The following is a 14,587-nucleotide window of genomic DNA, read 5'->3' as shown; positions in this document are numbered from 1 at the left end:
CGAAAGTTCATCCAGGAATTACTTCGGCAATTCCTGCAAATTCAACCGAAAGTTCATCCAGGAATTCCATTGGATGTTCCTCCAAGAACTCCTCCGAAAGTTCCTTCATAAATTCCTCCGGAAGTTCCTCCAGGAATTTCTCCGGAAGTTCCTCAAAAAGTTCCTCCAGGAAACGCTCCGGAAGGTGCTCCAGAAATTACTCCGGAAGTTAATCCAGGAATTGCCGAAAGTTCCTTCAAGATTCCTCCGAATTTCAACAAGAAATTAGTTGGGAAGTTCCTTTCGGAATTCCTCGAAAACTTCATCCAAGAATTCTTCCCGGAGTTCTTATGGAATTTCAATCAAAATTCTTCGGAAGTTTCTCCAAGAATCCCTCTTGAATTTTTTTTCAGAAATTCCTTCCGGATGTTCCTTCAGATATTCCTCTGGACTCTTCTCCAGGAATTTCTTCAAGAGTTCCTCTTGAAGTTGCTCCGGGAATTCCACCTGAAGTTCTTCCTGATTTTTTTTCCAAATGTTCCTCTAGAAATACTTCGAGCAGCTTATCTAGAAGCTCCTTGGAAAGCTCCTTCAAGAATTCTTTCCGGAATTCCTACATAAGTTTCGTCAAAATTTATCGGGAAGTTTCATCAATAATTTCTTCAGGAATTCCTTCCGAAGCTCCTTAGATGGATGTTTGTCCCGTACTTGTACAGCAAAATCAGCTAGTGCTAGTTACAGTTGTGGGTAGGTCACCATCTAATTAGGTTCTGCATACTTGGAAGTAGATATATGAACCTAACTGAAAATATGTATTTCCGATAGGATGGACTCACTAGTAAAAATGCACAACAAAATATATGAAATTGGCTTACTAGTCCTCTAATAGCCATCGTTGTGGCAAAAAATATTCGATGACAAGTGGTGAAAAAATTGTATGCAGCGACACGCCGATTTATTTTTGACAGCGGCGGCAGCGTGAGAAAATCACCGGCGGCGGAGCGGCGTGGCACTGCGGCGCACAGGTCTAGTTATCACGTCTATCTAAAGAGTAGGGAAAAAATAATAAAAAATTCCTTCTGATTTCTAGAAAAATAATCTGGAAATTCAAGAAATCTATTCTAAGATTTTATTAGGTACTGTCTCTCAAATCAACATTTTTACCAAAAGTAAGACTTTGGTGAGGTGATATGTAAAATTCAAATTGGCGATAAATGATCTAATCGTTTATTCATGCTTGATTCGCTTCTTAAAGAAACTTCCGTAGGTCCATTTTTTCGTTGCGTAACCTCAAGTGCCCACGGTTGAAGTTCGCCGGACGCCCAAAACCAGTACACCAGGGTTCCAAAGACGTAGATCCCAACTGCAATATAGAACACCATCCTCCACTCGTCCTCGGTATTGTTGGTGGTGATAATCCCCGTAACGATGGGACCAATCACTCCGGAAATGGCCGCAAACCCATTGGAGATCCCCATCAGCACACCGGAACTCATGGGGGACAGGTCCAGGGGATTCAGAAGGTACCCGCACCAGGCAACTCCTCCCATTCCAACGGCAATCGTTATGCAGACGATAGTAGGAGCGGGAATCAGAACTAAGGCGCCAATCATCATACACACGAGCTGAACGATGAAGGCGCCACAGGTGAAATATTTCCGAACCTGGGTGGTAGTCAGATGACCGCGGATTTGAAGCCAGTCGGCCAGATAACCGGATGTGCTTAGAAGAATGCCCATCGCTAGATAAGGCAGCGCCGACAGTATTCCGGACTCCTGGAGATCGAAGTTCAGTACAGCTGGAATAGAGATATAGTTAAGTGATGATACTGAAGTCATTCATTTGGCGGGTGTTGATCTTGAACACATTAACCTCAACTAGTTGAAATTGATAAAGAAGCTCAACGACAACGATACTAACATTTCAAAAATGTCGGTAAACCAGTCAACAGAGTGTAATAGCCCCAATCTTCCACAATACTGGCGATGGACATTGCTATAACAGGCTTTGACGTTAGCATCTTCATCCACGGGTGTTTCACATCACTTGTATCCTTCTCTTGACGACCCCATGATTTCATTATGAACTCCCTTTCCTGTTCACTTATCCGATGGTCATGCTCCGGAGATTTCCTCACCATCAACAACCAAGCGGTGTACCAAAAGCACGCCAATACTCCGAAGAAATAGAACACACTCTCCCAGCCCCAAGAAACAGCCAAAATACCACTTAGCGTCATCGTGATCACCGTGCCTGCAAAAGATCCAGTGAAAGCAATCGAAGCGATGCGAGAACGCTCGCTGGGTGGTGCCCATACTGACCACATAGCATGCCCACAGGGGAACGTTACGCCTTCGAATGCACCCTCCAAGGTGCGAACTGCGATAAGCCATCCAGCGCCTTGCTTTGCCAAGATCGGTGTCAACAGAGTCAGTACTGCCGTTGCCCCAATTCCAACGCCGAATACCTGCGGAGAGATTCAACTATTTAACTAACTTAACATTTGAACATAAAAGACCACATACGTTTGTTCCGCCGAACTTGCTAGATAGATAACCTCCGAGAACCTGCGTGAAGATGTAACCGTAAAAGAAAGAGCTGAGGACGTATCCCTGCAGACTTGAGCTCCATTCGAACTCTTGTATCTAAAACGAAACTTTGATAATATATTTTCAATCAATCTTTGTTTCCGCTTATTACGAACGAGTTCTACGGTTCCATTCGGATGAATCATTTCACGTATTTCTGTCATGGCCACGATTGCCACACTGAGATTCACTCGCAAGGAGTAAACATTGAAATAGCCCAGAAAGGCCATCACCATAACCACATACCGTCTCCGTTTCCAAAACATCCATAGAGGAGCGTCGATCCCATCGCTACAAGATACAAAATTCGTTAATACCTACTGCATACTGATTTATTATTTGATATAGCGAATTTTGTTACCTCTCTACACAACTTTCTGTTGTGTCCATCTTTCGCTGCTCACGTCAAACTAAGAGCCAATTTTTGACCATTACCTAATATTTGCACTCCGTCCCATCTGAAGCCGTAGCGAATTACTTTACAACTGACCATCGAAATAGACCAATTAGACGCTAATTAGGCCACCCACCAAACAGTGATAACACAGAGACAAAACGGGACGTCTGGACGACGCGTGGAGCACAATTTGCAACATGTTTTTAAGATTTCATTGATGTCTGTATCTTTTCTTCTTCTGAAAATTACATCACTAAGATAAAGCGGTGTCCAAACACAGCTCAGTATTCCGTGATTATTATTATTACTATTTTGTTTGATAATATTAAATAACTAAGTATGTGATACAAACTTTTACATCAAATGGGCACCTTACGATAACCTTGTGAAGTAATGTCTGTCACGTCTATTGACAGATTATGGACCAACAGTAGCAAAAATCTTATCATCTTGATAAAAATACGTCTGACAAAATGGGTGTGATGAACAATGACAATGAAAATTGAATTTATGGACACTGACGATTATTTGCCGAACATTTCCATTTTAACAGTAATGTAAGCCCTTTTGAATGCATATCTTATAGGTTCACGTAAATTTCAAAAATAATTCGTATTCCACTACTTTTACGTACCTTGTTCGGTGACGACTTGGCGCCACTGGTTTCGATGTTCGTTTCTGTACGACTACAGAGAAACTAGCAGCGTCGATCTTGATAACCAGAACTGCGGACACAGAGTGTTAGGCTGGATCATCAAACTTATTTACTCTGCATATCAAATCCTTATAGCATTAGGAGAGCAATGTTATCAGACAGTTCAGGGTTATTACGCCGCAATCCAACGTCATAGGATATTTAGATGCATCTATTTAGGATTTATCTAGGCACATGGCTTCCAGTGCCGGATAATCCTGACCAGCGGGATCAGTTCGTATTTTAGAAGCAAATAAGCATATCATTGAGATTTCCGTTTTGTTATTTGTTTTTAGATTATTTTCATCGGGTTTTCGGTAACTTTAAACTAAGCAATTACCGAACGTTTTGAAAGTAGATGCATAAGTACCTACTTACTCAATACTTACTCTTCGACGAACCTACGCCGAATGGAGTATCCTTTTCTACTGGACTCTCCTGGGCCAATCACTTGCAGTCGGGCTGAAAGTTGAGCGCCCTCAGTCATCGTGTACGCTGCCTTTCACGAAGCCTACGACCTCTTCCGGGTTCTCTACTAAATATTATCTTCGCTTGACGTTCTTCTGGCACCGTAGTCTGCCGTGTTGTATAAGCTTAACAATATCCAACTAATTAATGATTTGAGTGTATTACTTCTACGTGAAGCTAAACGATTTACAATGATATGGAAATGCTAATAGCACCTTCCAAACTTAGACGTACATGTTCATGATAGAATAAGAGGCGAAAGTATAGAATTGATAGTTTCATTAGGATACGGCAGACATGAAGATTGTTTTTTATAGAAGTCGATTTGAAAGCGAGAGGAGGGCAATATTTGTGATGGTATATATGACACGACCTTCCTTCTGCCAAACTCCCGTATGGAGGGGAGGGCAGAATATCAGTATGGAAGCTGATATATCTCCACTGGCAAAAATAAGGTGGTTTGATTTGCTCATACGCCATCGCGTGCGGAATCGACGAGTACTGTCACAAAATTTTGGACCCCCTCTCCACCTCAAACTGTGGACGTCATTTTAAATTACTTCTAGGTAAAATTTGTGTTTCGTTTGTGTTTAAGAATGCTCATTTGAATGTTACCCAACTGATGAGAGTGGGATAAATCTACAACACTAATACACCATATTTCGAGAGGACTCGATTATTTTTATTTTCATCTAAAATTTTCTTCAACATGTTAGACAAATAAAAAACTAGCATTTCCAAAATATCTCATAAAATTATCTTTTAGTAGCCCGTCTAGAATTAATCCGACGTCTTGCGCTCGCGCTTTGACTCCTTCTCCGCTTACTTCGAACACTTCGTCTTTTAAACGGCATTTCCCGAGCCATAACGGGCTGTGGACAATCGTATGCCTGCTTCACGTACGGAACCCTTTGCTCCGCGTTCATCTGGTTCCACTCGTGAGCGCCCCGCACGGCCACTTCCACTACCGTGAAGTTTTCGTTCCTGGCTCGGTATTCGCGGAGAAAATTGAAGAATGGATTTTTTGTAAGCTTTCCTCGGGGTTTGGGTTGATTGAAACTTCCAGTGGGTGCGCTCGTTGGTGTCCCACGCGAGGAATAATTTCCAAAAATAACCGTTGGTTCTAGTGGGTCATGGTTTTGGTGATGGGAAATCATGTCTCCCGACTTCCAATTGGGATCCATTCTAAATCTCAGAAGAAAGGTCAAAATATGCGGTAAAGGAGAAAGTCTTGCTATTCTTGAGATGGCTTTTGTAAAAATGACGTGTAGCAGAGACGGCGCTTGGTCCATTATTTCAGTAGACTACTGTGTTGGATTTAAAACTTTGAAAAGAAAAATGTAATTCAGTATTAGGGTAAGACGGTATAATGCGCCCCACCTGGCCAAAACGCCCCCCTTTGATTTCTAGAAAACTATAACTAATTAAGGGTCAAAAACAGTTGGTACCTATAAGTATTTGTAAACCCATCATACTATGTGAATGTGGAAGTATTTTTGTATTGCACAATGAAAATAATAGCAAAATACAAAAAGTTACAGTTTTGATGTAACTTTTCATGTTTGTTTGCTCAACATTCTGGAGCGACTCTGGCATACTGTCCGCAAAACTTGCACTGGAACACTCAGTTGGGCAACAAAATTACTTTTCTCAGTGGTTAATATGATATAAAATTGCTTCCATCTTCAAAAATGTAACGATTTTCGAAAACATGTTTCGCTGGCCAAAACGCCCCAGTGTAGGCAGGACAGTATGCCCTTACCAACTGGACACAAGCGCAGCGAGCTTGCAGCAGTTGCTTTTAAATTGTATGGACAATATTGAAATGAAATTCACACCTGCATGAATGGACCTATGTTGGTTTTTTAATGTCAAGCGCATAAGGATTTGTAGCCTTTTTATTATGGGAATGATAAAATACTAATGAAGGGCAATTAAACGTCTTTGGTTGAGGTGGGGCGTATTGTAAAGGCACTTTTTAAAATTCATTTTTTCACGACTTTTCAAAAAAGCTTTATTACGTGTTAACTGAAATATTTTTATATGACTACTCACGGGCAATGCATTTGCGACTTCCTGGACTACCAAATAACACAAGGTTTGCATAAATTGCGTTGAAAAGTAAAAAGTTATCAAGGAGTTGCCTTAGGGGGGGCATATTATACCGTCTTACCCTACATGTTCACGGCATACAAAAAACAAGGCAGGCTCAGCACGTAGGGTTTCTTACCCCATTCCCGGCCTAACATGCGTACGACTGTATTATTTAGTTGATATTTATGACAGGAAGCAACTTTTTCTGAAATTTGTAGGCTGTATAATACTGCATTGGGGTTCACTTCTGCTTAAAAAATAGCTATTCGTGCTAAATATCGTTCAAAGAAGCTTTTATTTGATTTAAATTAACGAGGTGCAGCACTCATTTCAGTCATAGCGATTCCCAATCCGGCATACAAAAAACCAAAATTTCACTCAATCTCTCAACATTTTACTCTCATTCTCTCTCGGGACGGTAGAAAATGCGATGTAAACAAAAATATGCACGTTCCACGACAACAAGATGCCAGATGGTATTATTCATAATCATTTTTATTTGGTTGAGAAGATACATAAACTCATCCAAATTTCTTCCAAATACTTTAAAACAATATTTATTTCACCTTTTAAAATCGAGAGAACTATAAATAACATGATAACGTCAATGTATTAGACAATTTTCCTATTAACGATGAAGGATCATTTTTATAATCCTGGCCTTTTGGCAGCACGGTGCGGCTAGAAGTTCTTGGGCCGAGGTGAATTTTTGTTCGGTTTGTGAACACATTTTAAAATGTATTCTAGTATGTTTGAATAAGTTCTAGTGAAACGAACAAATAAGAATAATTGAAGTGCGGGTGTTTAGAATTATGGTGTGGTGATTAACAGCTTCATGCAATGGTTGTATCGAGCACTGTGATAATTTTCAGGTAGGTGTTTATTCGATAATACCGTTTTGTAAAAGTGGATAAAATCACTCCGGCTCAGTGGTGTGGCATCGGAGAGTGAAATTTTGAATTCTATATTTTTATTTTCTACAATTGAATCAATTAGGAGTAAAACAAGTGATAGAAAAATATTGAGTATTGTGAAAAATAAATGGGAGACTTTTTAAAAATTATCAACCATAAACCTACGACTTCCAAACAGTTTAAATCATTAGTTTTCTGTGCAGTGAGCCGGGAACCGGGTCCATAGGCCCAAGTAGTGATTTACCCTATGTAAGCATTCAGTTTGAATGTAAACATATGTCGTCACTACTATCTTCGCACAAGCTGAACTGAGACGATGCTCTAGGGTCTCAGCACGCTTACTTTTTTACTCTAATATGTGGCGATAAAATATGCGTCACTCTTGAAGTGTTATTTTCTTACGAGCCTACCTTGTTGTCTGTATACCGTGTTACATGTTATTATTAGCAGCTTTGCATTGACGCTAGCATACGCGTTTACAACGCGACGTCGTCGCGTGTAAACCTACATACAAATAAAACAACAATCAATAAGGAGCTTACAAAAGAGTATGGACGCTTCGCTCCGACTAGCACGTCGCGTCTACTCTGGCTCCTAAGATGAATCGATACAAGTTAATAAGAGTAAATACTCGATACCAATATACCAAGTAAGTATCGAATTAAAGTACTTGAATCAATCGACTACCCGATTTAAAGTCTATTAAATCTTATAAACCTTAATAGAAACATTCGCATTTTCTTCGAAATAATCTTCTCAATTTTAGTATTATATGCGAAGAAAAAATACCAAGTATTTATTTTTGTCGCTCAACATTTATTTGTGCTAATTTCGGTATATTATTAATGAAATCCACTAAAGAGATCTAAGCTTTATTTGATAGATTTTTTGTGATTCATTTATAATTGAGGATCGTACATGTGTCCTATCATCAATCCTAAAGTGACCAGGCTACGAGACTATACGGGACAGACCAGAATTCAGTATACTTGTCCCGCATTGCAGGCATTCCATGATGAATCTGTGCATTCGAGAGACTATGGAATCTCAGTGACTAATATAAAAGCATTTGAATATGGGGGACTATGTCCAAGGCCATCTGCGAGTTGTGGTGCCTGCCTAGGATGTGGTGGGGTTTGACAGTGGGCTCTGTTAAACTTCTATAAAAAGCTGCATGTATCCACAAATAGGCTCCACTAAAGCGACCGTGTGCCGCTCGAAACGCAAAAGCTCAAGTCCTGGTGTTAGGTGGGACGCCAAACAAACCTGACACGACAGCCCTCCGACGAGACAGGAGGCTTCCGCAGACCCAATAAGCCGCCTTTAAAAACTCAAAGGTGCAGCCCAATCGAGTTGTACCTAAAGGTGACGTTGAACTACGTAGATGTATGTAATGTACAGGTTTTCGACTTTTCTGTGCGATGAGACCAAAGCAAGCGTTTTACAAGCCCAGGGTATATCTGTTTTCGTTGTTTATCCTGTGCTCCTGAGAATGAGTGAGCCCGAGCCCCTATACTGACATCAATATAGGGGAAGTGGGGGTAGCACGCCCATAGGGGTTAAAACGCGCCACCCCTGAATAAGGTTAAATATCCCCATTTTGATTATTTTCAATAGTCTATACGATAAAGCAATGAAAAATATTGCCATTGGATACATATATTTCATGATTTTTCTCTAGTTATACAAGAAAAACTCGAAAAACGATTTTGTGTGTTTTGATGCAATTCTAGCTCGGTGGAATTTAGTCTTTCTGTCGCTGTTATACATTGATAAATTAATAATTGAGCCATGAGCCATGCTGCTTACTCGTGTTCTTTATGTTCCACACGAAATCGTCGTCAAAAATGGTTTTAAAACGATTTTATGGGCCTTCAAACTTCTGAGGTCGGTGTGGGGCATTACGCCCATGCTCATTTCGTATGACCGAAACAGCTGAAACATTCGGTTAATTGCCTTAATGTAGGCAATTAAAATGAAAATCAGTACGATAAGCACATGTGCGTTTTAACACCTCCACTGTCACATCTCACCCCGCATTTTTTCAAAATCATTTTTTATGCAGGTGCTTTTCAAAAAACAGATTTCTGTACAATAAAATGTTTAATTGGATAACTGTGATCGGTAGTCAGTAGCAGATCAGCTGTTCTTTAGTTTGCGCTGGTAAAAACTGGCTAAACCGGTGGTTTTCATTGATAAAAACGACATTTTCCTTAACGTGGGCCTCCTACCCCCAGTTCCCCTACGTAAGCGAGGAGCTGTCGTCAAACGCCCCAATGTTTTCCAGAGAAAAAGTGCGTGTAAGTTAGCAGAGATAAACTGTGCCAGATAAAGGACCTGTAATTTGCATTAATTTGACGTATATGCTGGCGTAAGGTTTCCAGTTAGCCTTGCGAACAAGGGCGCAGAATCCGGAGCTGGTGAGACCGATTCTAGATCCGATCTAGGATGTTTTGGGTGGGAAACATTCTCGACAGCCTGGGTATAGTGTATTAGGGTGGTTCAAAAAATCGATTTTGCTCCACAGTGCTCATCTGATTCTTTACCATGTTCTGAGTGTCCTCTGAAAATTTGAGCTCATTTGATTTCAACTCAACTCAATTAGCTCAACTGATTTAGCACAAGCCGTTTCAAGTTTGCATGCAAATTAGTATGGGAAAATTTTCATTATACTGTTAATGACGTTTCCCCATTAAGCGCAGGTTGAAAGAAAACCTACATGGCTTAAAGGGACACTCAACAGCTTTCACCCAACGAAAACCGCATGTTGATTAATCGTTCCAATAATTAGTAATCGATTTTAAGACAGGTTGCGAATCTTTAGTCATGATCGTTAAACTTCTTTGAGGGCATCACTGAAATGTGCAGTGCAACATAGTAGCCTGAATTTGTGTGTGCTATCTTTCGCGCCACGAGCAGCAATGTTGCCTGTTGATGAGTTATGCAGTTAGCTCCAGAAAACCACGGTACAGATTAAATTCGATTACTAATTATTAGAACGATTAATTGAGATGCGGTTTTCACTGAGTGAAAGCTGTTGAGTATTCCCTTTAGCTATGTGGGTTTTCTTTTAACATGCGCTTGATGGGGAAGCGTCATTAACAGTATAATGAAAAAATAAATTTCCCCATACTAATTTGCATGTAAACTTGAAACAGCTTGTGCTAAATCAGATTTAATCCAAATGAGCTCAAATTTTCAGAGGACACTCAGAACATGGTAAAGAATCAGATGAGCACTGTGGAGCAAAATCGATTTTTTGAACCACCCTAATAGTGTATCCATTGACTTTGTCACACAAGATACATACTGATGCAAGGCGGGCAAAAAAGCTTTAAACTAATAACTAAGAATTACTAACTTGAAAAGCAGGCCAACTTCGAATTGGAACGTAGTGCTATGGAAGAAGAAGCTTGCGATGCACTGACGAGATTGACTGATTCACCGGAACCAATTGCTAAACTGTTAGCAAGTTTTCAAAAGTAAATAATCATACATAAATATTGTAACACACTGTAGTCGGTTTCACGCGAAGGGTATGGGCAGCATTAAAATTAAAACAACGCAAATAAACGCGTGAATCCCTTAATATGTCTGAATGCACCACGTAAATCCCGAAATTTGAGTGAAAAATAATCGCAAAAAAAAACCGATTCGGGTAAAAAACCGCGTAAAAACGACTTCAGTGTACATCGGGTATGAAGCGTTGATTCTTCCTTAATCGAATGTTCCAAGAAAATTGAAAATCCATCAAGAAACGGCTGAGATATTAACGATCAAAGTCTATCATATTTTCGTGACGTTTTTCGATTTTTTGCAATCGTAAAGTGCACCCCAATATAGAAAAGACAGACGTAGTTCTACGTCAAAGCAACCATTACGAACGACACAGAAGATAATACGACTCGAAGCAAATTTGCAGCGACCTTGGCGACGAATAAAAGATCACGATTGGAAACATGGAACACTGAACTGCAAGTCGCTAGGCTTCTAGGATAATCTACGATGAATTACATCCCCGCAACTTCGACGTAGTAGCGCTGCAGGAAATCTGCTGGACAGGACAGTAAGTGTGGAAAAGCGGGCATCGAGCGACTACCTTTTACCGCTGTGGCACCACCAACGAGCTGGGAACCGACTTCATAGTTTTGGGGCAAGATCCGCCAACGCGTGATTGGGTGGCAGCCAATCCACGCAAGGATGTGCAAGCTGAGGATAAAAGACCAATTTTCAGGATTTTCGGCTTTCAGTCACATGATAATGTTGATAATTTCAAATCATTGCCAACGTTTCGATCCGGGGGTTTGGATCTTCATCAGGGCTCGATAAAAGGCCGTTTCTTCAACTATAGCATCATTAAAATGCACTGTCCACACGAAGGGAGATCCAACGACGAGAAAGAAGCGTTCTATGCACAGCTGGATCACACATATGATGGATGCCCATGCCCACTGCGGAACGTCAAAATTGTCAACGGTGACAGGAACGCTCAGATAGCAAGGTATGAAATGCATAGACCGGTCATCTAACCGGATAGTTTGCATTCCGTATCGAACGACAACGGCCAACGATGTATAAACTTTGCAGCCTCCCACGGAATGGTAGCCCAAAGCAACTTCTTTCCCCCCAAGGAGTCGTCCGCCGCGGCTAAACATTGGGCAGCTACAAGACGGTAGACTAGCCCAAAGTTACGCGCAGCAGCTGGAAGTGGCACTCCCAAAGAAAAAGCAACTAGGCGCAGCGTCTCTTGAAAATGGCTGGAGAGATATTCGATCCGCCATAGGAATCACCGGAACCGCTGCACTAGGCACGGTGCTCCCGGATCAGAGAAACGACTGGTATGACGACGAATGTGTGCATGAGCGAATGGAGGAGGAGGAGAATGCAGCATGGACGAGATTGTTGCAAAACCGTACGAGGGCGAACGAGGCATGATACAAACGGCGCGGAACAGACAGAGCTAGATTTTTCGGAGGCGCCAGCAGGAAGATCGAGACGGTGAAGCAACTGTATCGGGCTAATAACGTACGAAAGTTCTATGAGAAGTTAAACCGTTCACGTAAGGGCCACGCGCCACAGCCCGATATGTGTAAGGACATAAACGGGAACCTTCTTACAAACGAGCATAAGGTGATCCAAAGGTGGCGGCAGCACTACGAAAACACCTGAATAGCGATGTGGTACACAACGGTAGTGGTATGATAATGAACCAAGGAGCACGCGCGCAGGACATACGACTTCCGGCTCAGAATCTCCAGGGAGTATCAGGAGCAGATCGGCCGGCTGAAAAACAACAAAGCCCCTGGAGTTGACCAACTACTAGGAGAGCTGTTTAAACACGGTGGTGAGGCACTGACTAGAGCGCTGCACTGGGTATTTACCAACGTTTGGGAGGATGTGGTTCTGCCGCAGGAGTGGATGGAAGGTGTCGTGTGTCCCATATACAAACAAGGCGATAAACTGGATTGTAGCAACTACCGCGTTATCACATTGTTGAACGCTCGCCGTAGAGCTCGCAGTCGTACCAAACTGACTATCTACATAACGCTTATTAGACCGGTAGTGCTCTACGGACACGAGATCTTAACGATGCTCGTGGAAGATCAACGCGCACTGGGAGTTTTCGAAAGGAAAGTGCTGCCTACCATCTATAGTGGGGTGCAAATGGCGGACGTTACGTAGAGGAGGCGAATGAACCACGAGTTGCATCAGCTGTTGGGAAAACCATCCATCGTTCACACCGCGAAAATCGGAAGACCGCGGTGGGCCGAGCACGTAGCCAGAATGTCGGACAGTAATCCGGTGAAAATGGTTCTCGTCCATGATCCGACGGGAACAAGAAGGCGAGGTGCACAGAGAGCAAGTTGGATCGATCAGACGGAGGACGAGTTGCGGACCCTCCGCATATTGTGTAATTGGCGACATGCAGCCATGGACCGAGCTGAATGGAGAAGACTTTTATATGCAGCACAGGCCACTCTGGCCTTAGACTGGTAATGTGTGTGTGTGAGTCCTCTAAGGACATGAAACTTGTACCATGCTTGAGAAGGACTTGCAAGCACTCGGATTATTCGAGAGACAGGTGCTTAGAACCATCTTTGCTCAGCTCTACGGCGAACCCGATATCCAGAAGGTAGCTAAAGCCGGAAAGGTGCGATGGGCAGGGCATTATGCAAAAATGCTGGACAGCAACCCTGCAAAGATGGTGTTCGATCCGGCAGGTACGAGACGGCGTGGAGCACAGCGAGCGAGATGGGCAAACCAGGTGCAAAACGACTCAGATCTGTCGATTTACTATCCGGCTACACAAAATTAAACTAAACACCCGAACCCGCGTCCAATACGTAACATCTTCATTCACTAACTCCGCACTTTACTTACTTGCTCGATAGCTATTGCAAACTATTGAAGATCGCGGTTGTTTCGATCGGAACAAAGTGCAACCCAAGTAATCAAAAATTCCTTTAAGAGTACGTTTTTCGCTTAAGCAGCTCAATGAAGCTGATTAAGCGAAAAACGTACTCTCAAAGGAACTTTTGGTTACTTGGGAATACATGCGCATTAGACTGGCCCAGGAAACAAAAAGTTGTCTAATTCCACAGGATTGTGTCTTTGGGTGAGAAAATCAATCTCTTAAAATTTCAGCTCAATCGCTTGTTGCATAAGCAGGCGCTATTGATTTGAAGTTTGTATGGGGATTTCAGCCAAAATGTATAAGAAAATACACTTCCGTCACTCATTCGATCTGGAAATTGGTTCTGATTGCTCGATTGACCTCAGAATTGCAAAAACGGCAGTTGGTATGCTACAGAACAATTTCACAGAACATTGTATGATGATTGAATAAACTTTTATATAGGTTTCGGCTGATGCGATTCGATCAGAAACCCAAAAATACACAAATCAGCTCCTAATAAATCAGCCGAAAATTATATAAAAGTTCATTTAATCATCATGCAATGTTCTGTGAAATTGTTCTGTAGCATACCAACTGCCGTTTTTGCAATTCTGAGGTCAATCGAGCAATCAGAATCAATTTCCAGATCGAATGAGTGACGGAGGTGTATTTTCCTATACATTTTGGCTGAAATCCCCATACAAACTTCAAATCAAATGCGCCAGCTTATGCAACAAGCGATTGAGCTGAAATTTTCAGAGATTGATTTTCTCAACCAAAGACACAATTCTGGGGGGTGCCCCTTGGAATTCGACAACATTTTTTTCTCCCCATAGTAATCTGGGCCAGTCTAATGCGCATGAGGCATCGAACACCAAATAGATACTTGATCATTTTCGCGACGATCAAAATACGCACCATCACGCACTGTACTTACTTGCTCGATGGCTACTGCAAACTTTTTAGGTACTTGTTACATGGATTTTGATGGTAAATTAAAGCCATACGATCAAAAATACGATCATAAAAACCATGTTGAAACATAACTCTGAGTAC

At 41.8% G+C, this 14,587-nt stretch overlaps 1 protein-coding gene across 1 annotated transcript; it reads right to left on the bottom strand.

Moving 5' to 3' along the window:
• Nucleotides 1-1,178: 1,178 nt before the first annotated feature.
• Nucleotides 1,179-3,318, bottom strand: LOC134209163 (sialin-like). Its single transcript, XM_062685145.1, has 5 exons — nucleotides 2,929-3,318; nucleotides 2,684-2,858; nucleotides 2,505-2,624; nucleotides 1,900-2,446; nucleotides 1,179-1,777 (listed from the first exon to the last, which is right to left on the bottom strand). Exons 1-5 carry the CDS (start codon nucleotides 2,955-2,957, stop codon nucleotides 1,179-1,181), a joined length of 1,470 nt encoding a protein of 489 aa, XP_062541129.1. The 5' UTR covers nucleotides 2,958-3,318.
• Nucleotides 3,319-14,587: the final 11,269 nt, after the last annotated feature.

This window comes from Armigeres subalbatus, chromosome 2 (assembly GCF_024139115.2).
Source record: "Armigeres subalbatus isolate Guangzhou_Male chromosome 2, GZ_Asu_2, whole genome shotgun sequence".
Lineage (NCBI taxonomy): Eukaryota > Metazoa > Arthropoda > Insecta > Diptera > Culicidae > Armigeres > Armigeres subalbatus.
This window is presented reverse-complemented; position numbering and strand designations above follow the sequence as displayed.

Excerpts from the sequence above, each read along its gene's own strand:
- LOC134209163 (XM_062685145.1), bottom strand. The coding sequence starts at position 2,957 with ATGGACACAACAGAAAGTTGTGTAGAGAG. Across the intron at positions 2,625-2,683 it reads CGAATGGAACCGTAGAACTC|ATACAAGAGTTCGAATGGAG; the intron begins GTTCGTAATAAG and ends GTTTCGTTTTAG. Across the intron at positions 2,447-2,504 it reads GCAAGTTCGGCGGAACAAAC|GTATTCGGCGTTGGAATTGG; the intron begins GTATGTGGTCTT and ends ATCTCTCCGCAG.